The sequence below is a fragment of the Grus americana genome, chromosome 5 (assembly GCF_028858705.1).
Source record: "Grus americana isolate bGruAme1 chromosome 5, bGruAme1.mat, whole genome shotgun sequence".
Lineage (NCBI taxonomy): Eukaryota > Metazoa > Chordata > Aves > Gruiformes > Gruidae > Grus > Grus americana.
The window spans coordinates 37770355-37786639 of NC_072856.1; the positions used below are offsets into that span (position 1 = coordinate 37770355).

General features: G+C 35.9%; 1 protein-coding gene across 3 annotated transcripts in view; it reads left to right on the forward strand.

Moving 5' to 3' along the window:
- Positions 1-16285, forward strand: part of DPH6 (diphthamine biosynthesis 6) — a 212956-nt gene that overhangs the window by 50200 nt on the left and 146471 nt on the right. For all 3 annotated transcript variants that reach the window (XM_054828767.1, XM_054828769.1, XM_054828770.1), the window contains exons 5-6: positions 927-1045; positions 14925-14986. In XM_054828767.1, coding sequence (XP_054684742.1) covers positions 927-1045; positions 14925-14986 — 181 coding nt within the window. The remainder of the gene's footprint in view (positions 1-926; positions 1046-14924; positions 14987-16285) is intronic.

A 16285-nucleotide genomic window follows, 5' to 3' on the forward strand; every position in this document is an offset into this window, starting at 1 on the left:
TGTTAAAATATATGAAAGTAATAACAAAACCAATCAGATTATATGGGTGCTAACTATGGATTTACATGTCAACATTAAACATTCATTTAACTATAAAGTCTTGACACTAATACTAGTGGGTCTATCTAACATATGGGAGAAAGCCCATATATGGGAGAAAGCTCATATATTAGATAAACAATGATAATTGACAAGTAAATGTAATTTTGAGTGCTCTGAGCTAATCTCATAGTTAAATGTTTTTAAGTTTTTCAGGAACTAGACGTTACACATTTTATCACCAACTGGTGGTACTTGACAATTTGCAGAAAGGTTACCTATCAATAATGCAAATTAGTGATTCTCTAATTTGATAAACAATCAAATGCTGTGCATCAAATGCTGTCTAAATATGATATGTATCAAAACAAATAATTAAATTTACATTTACAAGTTGTTACTTTGTATCACAAGCTGTATACATTTTCCTGACTGATTCTTTTCCTTAGGTGTTGATCCAAATCACAGGTTTGTTGAGTGTAACAAATTCAGCATATTGTATTAGTGACGTGTGCCACATTTATCACAGAGTGGTACCTCTTGCTTTAGCTGTATTCATGAAAAGCGATCACTTCGTAGGGTATTAATTGGTTTGCATCCCTAAAGGCTTAGGAATGCGTTTTCTCATAGTTTCCATGCAAATCTGTTTACATCAGTGAGTTACATCTTACTTACATAGATGAATTATAGTCAGAACAAGCTTATTTCATTTTTTTATATTAGACTTAATGTATATGCTGAAATCTAGGAATCATAAAGTATTGTATTTGAAATTGTAGAAGAAAAGATATTTAAAGGTAGAAAATGAGAGAAATTTAATTTTACATGCTTCATGACGTGTAAAAGCATAATGCTTGGCTTTATCCAATTTTTTGTTTGTTTTTAAGATGCAGAAGGCTTAATCTTCAGCCGTTAGCTTACCTTTGGCGTCGGAACCAGGAAATATTGCTTAAAGAAATGATATCATCTAACATTCAAGCTATAATCATAAAAGTGGCAGCTTTTGGTACGTATTCAGATTCTAAGCAGTATTATCTTCTGAAACTTCCATGGACAAATCCACAACATAACAGAGAAAAACAGAAATTTTGATCTGTATTTCAGGATAAGAAATGTTAACATAGTGAAAATTTTTAAAAATTACATGGCTGAATAACAGTCATGATGTCCAAATAATTAATTTACCTGTATGCAATTCATTCTTAGCAGAAACATGGAAAAGCTGGAAAGTAATTCTTCCTAGCATAATCATTAAATTCCTTTTGTAATTTTTCGTTCTAATTTGGTTTTGATTTGCAGGAAAGATGCATGCATAATTCAGTGGTTCACAGTATTGTCATTTATAGATGATGCAGACTGGTGGCTAGACAATATTATAAAACAACCGTGAAAGTTTTAATAGAAAAACAACAAATTAACATCAAACAAGATGTAATTATATGAGGCCAAAACATTTTGTGTAACAACAGTCTTTGAGTTGGTAAAGCATATAGCAAACAGAAATTGTTTGTCATTGCCTTCAAAAAAATGGTATTTACAATGTAGTTGTTTAGTGTACCAGAAAATCAGCATGTCTTTTCATTGTCAAATATGTAAAATGAGGTTTGTATAATGAAGCAGATCAATATGAAAGATAACCTGTTTGTTTATTGTTTGAAAGTAAGGATAAGGTCAACTGAAGTTTTATAGGAAGGCTTATTGAATGACTATGGGAAGGCTTATTGAATGACGTGCTCTATAACCCTGAGAAGCACATAAGAAACATGTTAATGGTACAATATATTCATTTCAGGCCTCTATGCAGTTTTTCATTTAAGAGTATCAAATGAGGTCTAAAGCATGAACTGTGACCAAAGGACCTTTTCTTTTGGGGTTGACTATAGATTTGCAGTCCATTGTACCAAAGAATGGCTAGTATAATACAAGAGTGTTGGTGGCTAAAGATCTATGTTTAAAAAAGTGTTGTATAACCTTGCATTAGAAGTCTGATGGCTGGTTTATCTGGGCAACTTTTACATCAAATTCCTAATGTCTATTTTCTTTAAAGAATGGTTTATAAGAAAGTAATTTCTCCTTAAATATTAAATAACAATTCAATTATAATCCCTTTACACTGGATGAATTAAATGACTTTTTTTTAATTAATTCTTTATTTTTTAATGTATTTGTTCCTCTTTAGCTGGTATAGTTTCTAGCTAGTTTTTACATTATCACTATGATGATCTCGCTGTATTGTTCTCTAGGATCTGCTAGGGCTGCTAGTGGGATTAAAATGATTAGAAATACCACAGTCCCTCATTTACTTATAGGTGACAAGCAATGTAATCTACTAGCATTTTCCTGAATTTTGGAAGGCCATTTACAAATACCTAGGAGTTAAATGCTGTGTTTTCTACTTTAAAACATTTTGTTTTTAAATTGGAGAAAAATAATAATAATAAAAAAGAATAGTTTTAAGGCCATGTCAAGTACATTTTTATATTTGTTATTCTTCCATAGAATAGAATGCTTTCATTGTTTATGCTGACATGAAGAGAAAATAAAAGTCCAAAAAGAATATATAACATGTTTTTTCACATCAGAATTCTTTTTTAAAGAAAATATATGATTTAAATAATAGATAAAACTATTTCACAAGTAGACATCACTGATGACCTGTCTTATCCCTGAAGCAAGACCAGCTTGTCTTTTGTATTCTACAGTCTTAAAAAAACTTAAAATGCACTAGTTAGTGCACAAAGAGTGCTTTGTGGGCTATTCATTGAAGGAGCGAATACCATAAATATTTGTAGATAGCAATTAGATAGAAAACCACTCTGAGATTTTTTTCCTTTTCATTTTTTTTGGCTACAGGTAAAAGAAAGATCTTATCAGAGTCAATTTCTCACCTGCCTCAGGCAGACGTAATTAGATGTAAGCAAATTTAATGGAGCTTGTGTGCTCTGGGGCCATTCTGTAATGCTTTAATAATTGCATGCCTTATTAAAGTGGATTTAAGGTATGAAGGCTGTTTAACATATCAAGTGGCAAAGAAGATAAGATACAATTTAACTTTTTACCTCTTAGATTAATAATCAAAGCTAAACTGCAATGAAAATATTTAAAATAACAGATTTAAGAGTCTGAAGGGTAATGCATTAGATGGTACATTGTACAGATGTTAACGTAAGAAGCAAATCTGTAACCTGAGCTTGACATTCATCAGCGCTGGCATACTTGTACACCCGCTTTGTCCTGTTTTCCATTAACTCAGTGCCAGTATTGGCAAGGTAAAAGCCTGTCGTTTTATGTAGAAAACACATAATTATGCAAGTAAATGAGCATTAGTTTAGTACATTTCCCTAAACCCACCATTACAAATTAATACCATAAACTTTGCCAGTGGCAAGAGTTTTCTATCTCAGACTAGTGTGCTTTTCCAGATGGGATACCAATTGCTCTCACTTACAGGCAAAAGAAGTATTGTTAGCAAGGCTTCTTCACATGCCTTCTGTTGATCTATAAGTAGATCAGCTTTCTTTCCTTTAGAGTGCATTTCAGAGGCTTTAATGATGAGAGGAAAACATGCCGTGATCTAGCAGCAAATCTGAGCTATATTAAAGAAAAAGCTGCTTATGCATATTTATCTTCAGTGCCATTTTCTTGCTGCTAAAGATGCCTGTATGATGCATGATACTTTTATATTTGAAATATACCCCTCTTCAGTGGAAATCCCACAAAGTCAGAATGAGGTTACTCAGTAATAGCTAAAATAGAAGCAGTTATTGATTGTTTTTAACGCCTGTGTTTCTGAAATTCCAGTAATTCTGTTGCTCATGTGAGACTGTAATACAGCACAATTACAAGATGCAGTTTTGATATCCTTACTCTCTGGATGCATTTTATGGATTAAAATACTAATTAACTTGCGGAGCGTGCATATAACAGATTCAGCTTCTGATCTTGGTAACTTTATGCACTGGTCTTACCTGTGCCACATTCTAAAGCAAATTGCTTCCACTGCAGCGCAAGGTGTAATACTCAGGTGGAAGTGAGAGAAGGAGGAAGGGTACATTTGGAAGGCATCTTTCGGTATGCGTCATAGTATGGTCCTCAGTAAAAATTTAGCATTGAGTTTTATTTAGTTTTACTTTACTTATACAGTTACCTATACCTAAATCTTCTTAAGAATTAACACTAAAACTTAAGCCCCACTATACATTTTAAAATATGACAAACTTCAGTTCTTATTTATATGAGAATATAGTTGAAATTGTTTATATGTCATGCAATTAAAGCAGTTTTCTCAGTGATTCTAGTTTTTCTTGAAGTTTTAAGAGTAATGTTCGCCTTCAGTAAGTTTTTTAAGTGCACTTTGTTAGCTTGAGAAAGTGGGACAAAATTGCTTCTTCAGTGTTTCAGTCAAAATCAGAATATAAACTCAAATTTCTGTCTTTTATGGGATTAATATGCATTATTTAATTTATATATTGTAGCTTCTTCCCAGTTTGGTTATAGTAATGTAATGATTTATTATTGAATTAAATACTTGGAAAAAATGTAATTATGAGATCAAATAATAGAAATACTAAGTTGAGAAAAAACACTTTCATGGTTAAATTATGTTTCTAACTTCTAGCTGTTCTTTGGACCATGGGAGAGAAATGATACCATAATGCTCTTCAACTGTTGGACAATAATAAAAGCTGAAACTTTGGCTCTTATGCCATGGCTACATCCTTTATCTTGTAGATCCAGCTGCTGTGAGTGCTTCTAGACAATTTGCGTGCTCAGCCATGGGTAGAGTTGAAATCACGGGGGCTGTGGAAGCCTACATTTTGAGTTGGTGTGGGCAGTAGTTGCTTACCTAGACTATTTCCCTCCAACAATGGAGTAATGAGTCCTTAGGGAGCCATTGCCATCTCCTGTCTGTAAACAAATCCTAAAGTTCCTTCTCTAAAATGAGCTGTCTGAAGTAAGTATATTTAACTTGAGTCTCCTTTGCTGCGAGAAGATCTTGATGCTTGCCTTACAAGGTCAAGATTGGTATACTCCTGCTGTACATAGAGTCCTCTGAAAAGCTGATCGTTTAGGGATGCCTATGTTTTTGTATATCAGCTTTTCATTTAGAAAGAGAGTGTTACTTCTCAGTATAATGAAATCAGGACCTGTTGCTTTTGTTTATTATTTAAACCTAACCACCTAGGTGCCTGCATTAGTGTTTATTATTTGCATGCCACTAGTGTACAGAAGTGAAATCCTGACTGACTGAAATTGATAGCCAGAATCCCATTAATTTTAATGGGGGTGAGATTTACGTATAAAGTAGTACATTAAAAGAGAACTAGCACCACACAGTTCCCGGTTAAGCTCCTGAGGGTATAATTTAGTGTTACAGATAAACTGATCTAATAGTGAGTTGCTGCCAAAGGGTTGATCTTTCCTTCCCCCTTCTAGCTGACTCTTCCAAACCACAAGTCTCTACTTGCTTCTACCCCTGTAAAAGCTTCAGTGATTGTGTGGCTGCAGCTGGGAGACCCAGCAGAGAAGTGCTACGCAGAAGGGAACTCGCTGTGTGGATGCTACGGCTGCATGGAGGACAAAACATCTCTTTCAGGAGAAAGCTTACCACTAAATTGAGTTGGCTATAGTGTCAGATCATATCCTGAAGTAAAATTGGTGGTTGAGTGAGTTTTGTCTGAGCACATCATCTGTGCAGTGGAAAGGAACGGTGTTCTTTGAAAATGTGTCTCTAGTTTTTAGTACTGAGCAATTTTAAAGTCATTATTGGGGAGGTTGAAGGAACTTGTTGTATCATCGTTACAGGGGAACATACTTGCTTCCTCTAAATATTTTCAAAAAATTCTCAGACAGTTCACAAACATAACAGAAGGAAGTGAGGAACATTTTGTTAAGAAATCAATACAAGATCCCAGTTATTTTCTTCCGTATTTTATAGTAAGGATTGTTTATTTACTTACTACTAAATAAACTAAACATTGGCATTATTCTTAGCTAGTTCAGCTTATTTAGAGCTGTTTGTTCCATTGCTTTTTCCTTGGGCAGTTACCAGACACTGAAGCTATAATGGAATCTATGACGAGTCTTTACAACCTTTGCTCTTGATAATGTCTGTTTTTATTAATATGAAAAAGACTTCTTCTGTTTATCATAATTTGAAGTGGAACATGAATAATATTTTTCCAAGTACTGTCAAATTTTAATGATTGTCTATTCTGTTAGGTATAATATATTCTAAAAAAATAGCCTTAAACTTTTCTTAGAAAAATTATCCCTGAACACTGTTAAAGTATTATCTTGTATACACATTTGATAGCTTTTAATTACTTTTTATTGTAATTTTTTTAATTTAAATTTATGCCTATCATGTACTTTAGGAAAGATCACATACTTCAGGAAAGATGTTTTTAGGAGTCTTTTCCCCCTTCTAATCCTTGTTTCCTAGCTAGCACATGTTATTGTCACTGAATTTTCAAACAAAGCTTCCAAAGCTTAGCTGGTCTTTTAGAGTTTAAGTGTATTTGACACTTTTGCCTTAGGCTTGTTCCCTAATACATTTGTCTGCTACCTCATTTATCTACATCATTCATGTTATTTACCATAGAAGAAAAGGTACCACACCTGGTTTGTTCGCCAGACATTGTATGAAAAGACTTGGGAACAATTATGAAGCCACAGGAGCCATTTTGGCTCAGGTCCTTTTTTTTTTTTTTTTTTTTTTTTTTGCTGAGGGAAGAGATTCACAGGGGAAAAGATGAAAATGGAACAATGAGAATTGGATGAAAGACCAGAAATCAATCAAAATTAGCTTGGGATTTAAGAAGAGTATGATGCAAAAGAGATGAGTAAGAGAAAAGAGAACTATGAGTGGACTTCAAGTGAAGAAAAGTTTTGATTCAGAGCATAGCTGAAAGGTTAGAAAAATGAGAAAATAATCTTTGCATTTGGAATGTTATTTGCCTGATGCTTTTATATGAATGACAGATACTTAGTTACCAATGTAAGATGAAGTTTTGGAAAGGGCTTTTAGTGTCTGCCTATAAAGAAATGTTTGAAAATAGTGTGTTACAGAAAAGCAGAAATGAGATTTTGTAACAGTTTGCATAAGTGGATCTAGGTTAGAGAGAAATAATGATTCCTTTTTGCTATGTCTTGAGCCTATAGGCTGGAGATTGGGAAGGATGTCGACATTTTCAGTAGTAACAGATGACAGGTGTTAGAAGGAAGAGTGGGAAAGTAAATGTGCCTGAAAACAGAAAAGTAATTGAAAGTTGACATTACTGAGTGCAATGCTTCTTTAAGGAGGTGTCAGAGACAGACAAAATTGGAGAGAGATGGCTTAAGAGTGGAAAGATCGCTTTGCAATTTGGGGAGATCAGATCATCTAAAGAAAGAGTGAAATGGAAGCAGCAGGCTAAGAATGGACTATTGGGCATTTAAAGTGAAAGAGAAAAGGAAGGAAGGCTTCTAGTGAAGGAGACAGAAGAATAGTCAGAGAACTCCGAGCTGAAAAACGGTGGAAGAAAAAGAGCTTAGTAAAAGATGTCAAAAGCAGAAATAATCGTAACAGAATGCAAATCAAGAGGGAGAAGTGGTATCTTGTGAATACTAGAATATTACTTACTGCTCTTTAGTGCTTGGTAAGAGTTAAGTTCTGGATGCGCATTCACTGTGCAGACTTCTGTGCTGAAACAGCTTAAACTCAAACGTTTAAAGGCATGTCTGTGTAGTTAGAACCATAGATGCTTGCTTTCCAGGTCTCTCTGAGTTGAAGTTTTACAAGACGTCTTGTCTTAATCTGATCCTTTATTTCTGCTCCGGCCTTTGCCCTTTGGCAGGTGATCTACTCCTTTCCACTGTCAGAAGTCTCTGTTGATCCATTTGGGAACTGGAACTTTTGAAAAGTTTATAACTTGTCTGCGGAGGGATGGATTTAATGAAAGTGACACAGTTTTTACCACTTGCACCATGCCTCTTTCTCTGCCACTGAATCAAATTTCAGTCCTTTTCTTCAAAGCTTAATAGCACTAGAACTGTTCAAAGCATGGAAGTACCAGAATTCTTTAACAGGGACAAAACAGCTCATCCATTTTTTATCCGAACTATGGTACTTAAACTCTTTGAATTGAATAGATTAATAAACAAATAATGCTTTAAAGTAATTCTACTCAAAACATTTCAGTATGCCACAGTTAAAAACACTGACAACAGATTTATATCAGAAAAGTCATACATATGTGGCTGTATGAACCAAACCTCTAATAACTTTTGTTTTAAGTCTCTGAAGTCCATTGAAAGTCCTGAGAGGAGGTTGACTGGGGCAGTATTTTCAATGAGCTGAACCATTTGCTGTGTGGAGTCTTGGATTTGATGAAAAGCAATTTAACTGTGTTACTAAACAATTCTTGCACAATCTCATTTTAAACTATGAACATTTTAGAGTTTTAAAAGTATCTGTGTGAAAATACTGCCTTGTTATTTGATGAAACAATACAAAATTTCTTCAAAGACTTACTGAGGTTTCTGTTCTTGAAATGGCAGAGCCAAGTTGCTTTGAATCCTACATGTAACTAGAACACAAATAACTTTGATGTTAAAAAAAATCCCAAGAGATTACAGATAAAATTAATATTGCTGGTATGAAGAGTTTTAGAGCCTTTTACCTCTTAGAATTCTAAAATTTGATGACATCAGACTAACCTAGTTTAGAAAATATTTGATGACTTTCCGAGAAAGAAGAGAAACTGTGATCCTAAATAAACTGCACTGGAAACATACGCTAGAACCACTTCGGGATTAATGTGTTACGACTTTACTGCTTAGCTTGAAAAGAGTTACTATATCGTCAGACTCCATCCCTGTACTATTCCCACACTGGATAAATGACCTTATATGAAAAAGAAAAAGAAAAAGGAAAAAAAAAAAAAAGAAAAAAGAAGTAGGGACATAATCAAGTTGCATGAATTTTGCCCTTTTATACAATAAGTTAGAAGTATATTCACCTCGAATCTTTTAGAGGTGGAGTAATATCCAGTATTTATTGCACTTTCCTTCATTTTTATATGAAAATTAAGCAGCTTTTGCAATTTTTTGGATGTTTTGGAAAAGGAAGTTCAAGGAATCCATCCAATTCACCATTGTTATATAGGCTTTCATGTGTGTAAGTTATGAGGAAGTTGAGAATCAGCTATGAACCTGTCAAGTTATGCTACCAGACAAAAAGCTAACTTCCCAACTCTGTAGAAATGAAAGCTAAATATGATGCCAGGAATAATTTACCTCAAGGCAATTTAAGGTATAGATTTACAGTGCATTAATATCTCTTTAGCAGGTGCACTCCTAGATCATGAAGGGTACCTGACCATCCTGCACTCCTGCAGAGTAAACTTGCTTTACCAACTAATACTTTTTTGTATGGGCTTTTCCTGTGCGATTAGAAACATACTCTTTGATAGTGTATCATTTAAAGAATAGTGCTTGAACCTGTGATTTTAGGGGAAAAAAAAAGACACATGTAAAGTAGAGGATTTTGCCTTCAAAAATAGTCCTGTTTTCTCTATTCCAATTCTAGGATGGGTGGTTGCATCTACCCTTTATACTCTTCTCCTTTCTCTCCGTATTTCTGTACCTTGAAGGTCCCATCACCTCCTTGTTAACCCTATTTTCTTCCTGAAAAAGAAATTGAAAAGAGAGAGAGAGACTAATTTGGTTCCAGAAAACTTAAATCTTTCATTGCCTCTTTTCTTATTTAAGGTTCTAAATAATTCTGCTTTTGGTGAGCAGCTGATTAGGATCTTTCCAGAAACCTTATTGTGCATTATACTGCCCTCCATCATTAGAAGTGAAGTCTCAGTCCTTGATATCCATAATGATGGCAGTTACTAATCTTCCCAACAATACTTCTCAAGAAGTCAGGAAAAAGAAGGGAACTTTAAGTTGCTGTGATTTTAAAACAAGTTCCAATTTTTTTCTCAAAAGTCTATGCTAATTCTATGTATATGAAATTTCCAGAAGATTGGTAACAGATAGTGATTTTGGATATCTGTTCTTAACCTTACTTTATGGAAGAAGTCAGAGGAATAAGATGTACTTTTTGAATGGTAAGGTTGGTTAGGAAAGGACAGAGGTTTTTCCTTATATTATCAACAGATTATGGTAACTCAGATTTTATCGATGTGTGTGTGTGGTAGCGATTCTTTCACAAAGTGGTCATGTATTATAGGTTAGAGTTTGGTTCAGTGTAGCTTTCAGAAGAAATTTATGTGCCACGATTTCTTTAAAACCAATAATGATGATTTATTTTTATTTATTCAGCATTTTAGTAAGAGATAAAAATAGCAAATAATAGATTTTTTTATATTAAAAGACTTTCTTGAAAATCAAGACTGTTTTAAAATTCTGAACATGTATAAAACATGTTCTTATTAGTAAGATGAGGCTTTAGAATGTGGATTTTATTAGCTGAATGTAATACCATGAAAATGGAATTTGATTTTCTAATGGTCTTGATAAATGCAAGTAAAGTCAGGTAGTTAGGTGGGGGCTTTGTGCTACACTAATAGATACGTACAAAGCAGACCATTTAAAATAGTTCTTTTGCATAACTCAACACTAACACGCTTAGTGAAATGCCTTTTAGTAATGTTCTTCAATACATTTTCTTCACTACAGAACAAAGCCCTGAATTTCTGCTTCAATCTTTTGACATTGTTGCAGTTCTCTACAGCACTTGTCTTGTGGCTGTGCGTAAGAGGGCTCTGCCACCATTGTTGATAGCTGCAGGATGGAGTTCTACTTCTGTCAGTGGATGTATCAGGAATTACAGATGGAGTAGAAATTACTTTGAAGTGATTATTCTATTTGTGTTATCACATACTGATTTTACAGTAAAACTAGGCCAGAAAACTGGAGGTGATAGTGCAATTTGTTTTACTGAGCACTGTTAAAAACAGCATTATCAAATCTTTTGAGAGGCTTCTGTTGTCATGTACTGGTCTATCTCAAAGAAATAAAGTCCCACTTGCTCTCGTGACAGCACATAATAAATTGACTGTAGTTCAGTTGGGGAGTTAAAATGCATTGAAAATAATGGGGCATAACATTTGAGGGTTAACATTTATTCATAGATGATGCAATTAAATAAAACAGGCATTAACTTCAAGGTCAGTCAGTAAAGTAATAAAAGTGAATATTTTAATTGAATTGTAATTGCTTCCCATTGATACATGCAAGTTAAGTAAAATAGATGTCAGTGCTGCAAATTATAGTTCACTTCCTAATTAATTTCTTAATTCTACATACAGTCGTCCAGGCCCTGGACCTTGTTGTTGGTTTATCCACCCATCCAGCTTTCTTCACATTTAGTTTCATGGAGGAAAAATCTGGAGGATGTGGTTAAATGGAATGTACTAAGAATTTACAGTACACTGTTTTTCTTTTTAGTCTAAGTCATTCGAAGAATCTGAATCAATCTACTCCTTTGTTTAAAGAAAAACATACCAAATAGAAGTATAGATTTATATTAACTGTTTTGTGAGTGTGGTTATAGATACTTTATGTGTTGGGTTTGCGTGGCAAGGTTTTGGTAGCGGGGGGGGATGCTACAGGGGTGGCTTCTGTGAGAAGCTGCTAGAAGCTTCCCCTGTATCTGATAGAGCCAACACCAGCCGGCTCCAAGAGGGACCCGCCGCTGGCCAAGGCTGAGCCCATCAGCGCCTCTGTGATAACATATTTAAGAAGGAAAAAAACAAGTTAAAGGGAGCTTTTACAGCCAGAGAGAGGAGTGAGAAGATGTAAGAAACTCTGCAGACACCAAGGTCAGTGCAGAAGGAGGGGCAGGAGGTGCTCCAGGCGCCGGAGCAGAGATCCCCCTGCAGCCCGTGGTGAAGGCCATGGTGAAGCAGGCTGTCCCCCTGCAGCCCATGGAGGAAGGATGAGGGGGTGTAGAGATTCCACCTGCAGCCCGTGGAGGACCCCACGGTGGAGCAGGTGGAGGCACCTGAAGGAGGCTGTGGCCCGTGGGAAGCCCACACTGGAGCAAGCTCCTGGCAGGACCTGTGGACCCGTGGAGAGGGGAGCCCGTGCCAGAGCAGGTTTGCTGGCAGGACTTGTGACCCCATGGGGGATCCACGCTGGAGCAGTCTGCTCCTGAAGGTCTGCACCCCATGGGAGAGACCCACGCTGGAGCAGTTCATGAAGGACTGTCTCCTGTGAGAGGGACTCCATGCTGGAGCAGGGGAATGATGAGAGGAGTCCTCCCCCTGAGGATGAAGAAGCGGCAGAAACACCGTGAGATGAACTGACCGTAACCCCCACTCCCCGTCCCCCTGTGCCGCTGAGGGGGGGAAGGTTGAAGCCGGGAGTGAAGTTGAGCCTGGGAAGATGGGAGGGGTGGGGGGAGGTGTTTTAAGATTTGATTTTATTTCTCATTCCTCTACTCTGTTTTGCTTGATAATAAATTAGATGAATTCCCTCTCTCAGTTCGGTCTGTTTTGCTCATGACGATAATTAGTGAGTGATCTCTCCCTGTCCTTATCCCAACCCACCAGCCTTTCGTTACACCTTTTCTCCCCTGTTTGGTGAATGAGGGCAGTGATAGAGCAGCTCTGGTGGGCACCTGGCCCCCAGCCAGGGTCAACCCACCACACTTTATTATACTGATAGTAGCAGTAGACACATAGCTACATCTATATATGCATACCTTTACAGATTTAAGATGTGGATTACTGGTTCTGCAAATTACAGGTTACATTGGTTCTTGATGCATTTAGCAGATGGTCTCTGTTCACTCACAATACAAACCTATTGGAAACTAAAGGAAATAATGTTTTTCAAAAGACAGACAAGCTATCAAAAAATAGAATTCTCTGAGAAACAGAAAGGGTACATTACACTTTCACAGAATTTCATGTAGGTGTGAGATACTACTAAAGGGTTTACCCATAGTGCATATGTAGGCAATTTATTTGTATTGTGTATGCTATTTGTGTAATAGTTTCTTTTAAATTATTCTTTTGCGTTCACTAGGGGGCAGAACAGTAGATATATCCTCCTTAATATCAAAGAGAAGTTGTGAAAGAAATAATATGTCAGTGTGTCTGGTTCTTTTTTCCCTTCTCACGTTTGTAATGTATCCATTGGTCTAAATCTGAAGGAAGCCAATTTGTTTTTAACAAGGAGATGAGTTGCTTTTCTTAGAAAAGTCATTATGTTAATGAAGAATGTTAATGTAAATGTGTGAAATGGGTACTGAAATATGGTACTCGTTATTACTCGTTTAAGAGAAAATGCTTGTTTAGCCTAATACACGTCCCATTAATATCAAGGACATAATGCTAAGCAGGTATAAGTTGGAAGACATTGCCAGAATCATTGGAATTATTTAAATGAAATTAGGATATTTAAAAATTATTTCCACAAGCATAAATTATCTTTATCTTATATCCAGCAACACAGATTTTTAGTCTGTTAATAAAGAGCAATAAACCAATACCAAAAAGGAATAGAGGGAGGAAAAACCTCAGTCCTCTTTCATTTAAATTATTAAGCAGTTTTTAAAGTGTTCCCCTAGATAGTAAGGGAATTTTAATGTGCTTTAATGAAATATTTAAAAACTTTATTAATGTTTTGAGATCTCATTCACTCTAACTTGTTTTAGTTTCACAGGAATTTAAATATACCAAGACCATCATTGTAAAAATTAAAAGGCATATCAGCTACTTGAACTCAGCAATGACTTTATATAATAGTGTACCATACATTTATATAACAGCTTTCATCATCAATGATCTAAAGTGCTTTGCAAGGTACATACTTCAGAAATTGCTTCTAAATTGAGTCAGTCTGGTGCCAGCTCTTTAATGATACCCATTATTGTATAAAGCAGTAGAGTAGGAAAAAATAGACAAGTATTGTGATCAGTACAAAAAAACCCCAAACCACAATAATTAAGAGTAGTACAAAAGGTGATCACCGAACGTTTTCCAGTGTTCCTACACTTTCAGAAGTCAACATTTTGTTTTTTCTTATATACTTTTGACCACTTAGTCTCAACTCCAACTAGGATATTTATTTGGTTGAAGAGGACGTCAGCTCTTGAAGCAGTTGTTCCTGGATGCTCTTTATCCCAGTACTGATTTCTACCTATTATTTGATTTATTACTGAGAAGTGAGCATTTAACAGCTGTGAGTTGGCAAAAATCATAAAGTCAAAAAGCTAAAACAGAAACACAGAGCGGCAAGTTGAAGGAATTATTGAATGGTAATGGGGCTTACTTTTTTACCAAGAAAAATAAATCAAAATGTAGACGTCATACAGAATATTTTGTGATGGATCAAAAGGTACAACATTTAAGATATTCTGTAAGTTTTCTTTATATCTCCATCCTTTTTAATTCTTACCTTTTTTCTGTGGGTCACACACATACAAAATGTGATTTAGCAAAAAAGTTTTTATTATGAAAAACAGTCTGTGTCCCATCCAGTAATTTGCAAAAAATTAACTTGTATTTTAATTCAATAGGCATTTACAAAGGTAACTTCTGACTCAAAGAAGTAATATCTGTGTAGTGTTTTTATTGCTGTGGACCTGCATGTTTACTTCACTAGTTAGTGAAATTTCTAAGAAAGGAAAACAACAGCTTTTCCAGTTGACACCCAGTGAAAAGGTAATTGGCCTTATTCTTCCACAAACATGGAAACCTGTTGCCCAGAGGGAAAAAGAGAGAATTTTGAATAAGTGTATTTTCTTAGGATATAAATGATTTTAGATACAGTGGGACTAGTTTCTAGGGGAGACATGCTATATATTAAAAAAAGTGCCTTTCTTGATGCCATAGGAGTATTTTATAAAAAAATACGTTTACACTTCTTTTTTTTTTCCCCAGGTTTAGATCCAGATAAACATCTAGGAAAAACTCTGGATCAAATGGAGCCTTATCTTTTGGAGGTGAGTATTACTTGAAGGATACTCATACAGGTAAAGTTGCAATTAAAAAGTAACATGAACAGAAATTCAGTAAAATTAACTTAATCAGAAATTACTTAATTACTTCCAGAAATCAGGTGCTAACCCAAAGCTTATCTTTGTATATAGAATATAAGCCTCTGATATGCATTTTCAGTATGAAAAACATTCTTTCCGGAGGTAGTTCACAAATGGTGCCAGCATCTTTAAAACAAACTAAAGGCAAGAAACCTCAGTATTAAGAGAATGCTAGCTTGTATGTCAATATAATAAAGCTAAATAATTGCGTGCAAGTTAAAGACTTTCACAGCAAGGAATGATAATGGCAAAATCATAGCTGATACAGAACTTTCCCACAGATATCCCCATCTGAAGGTTTCCTACTGCTTTTTACACTGTCAGACTGCAAAAAGTAGGGCCTTTCAAAAATGGAATAAGAGGTTGTTGTGGTTTAGCCCCAGCCGGCAGCTGAGCACCACACAGCCGCTCGCTCACTCCCTTCCCCCAGTGGGATAGGGGAGAGAATCGGAAGGGTAAAAGTGAAAAAACTCGTGGGTTGAGACAAAGACAGTGTAATAGGTAAAGCAAAAGCCACGCGCACAAGCAAAGCAAAACCAGGAATTCATTCCCCAGTTCCCACGGGCAGGCAGGTGTTCAGCCATCCCCAGGAAAGCAGGGCTCCATCACGCCTAACGGTGACTTGGGAAGACGAACGCCATCACTCCAAACGTTCCCCTTTCCTTCTTCCCCCAGCTTTATATGCTGAGCATGACGCCATATGATATGGAATATCCCTTGGGTCATTTGGGGTCAGCTGTCCTGGCTGTGCCCCCTCCCAACTCCTTGTGCACCCCCAGCTACTCACTGGTGGGGTGGGGTGAGGAGCAGCAAAGGCCTTGGCTCTGTGTAAGCACTGCTCAGCAGTAACGGAAACATCCCTGTGTTATCAACGCTGTTTCCAGCACAAATCCAAAACACAGCCCCATACTAGCTACTATGAAGGAAATTAACTCTATCCTGCCAAAACCAGCACAGCGGTTTATGCCAGAGGATGTACTTAATACTGTGCAAATGGTTATGTAGTCCTCAAAGCAGGAAAATGCCTGTAGGCAGAGCTAATAGAATTATTTAAAGAAAAAATATTTAACTAGGAAAAAAAAAGACCAGATTTTGTACACAAGTCTTTTTTAAGTTTGAGGTAGAAGTATCAAACATCAAGCTAAGTACAGTTTAAGAATAACAGCTCTGAAAGTGCGTTTACATATATTGCCTGTGACAAAG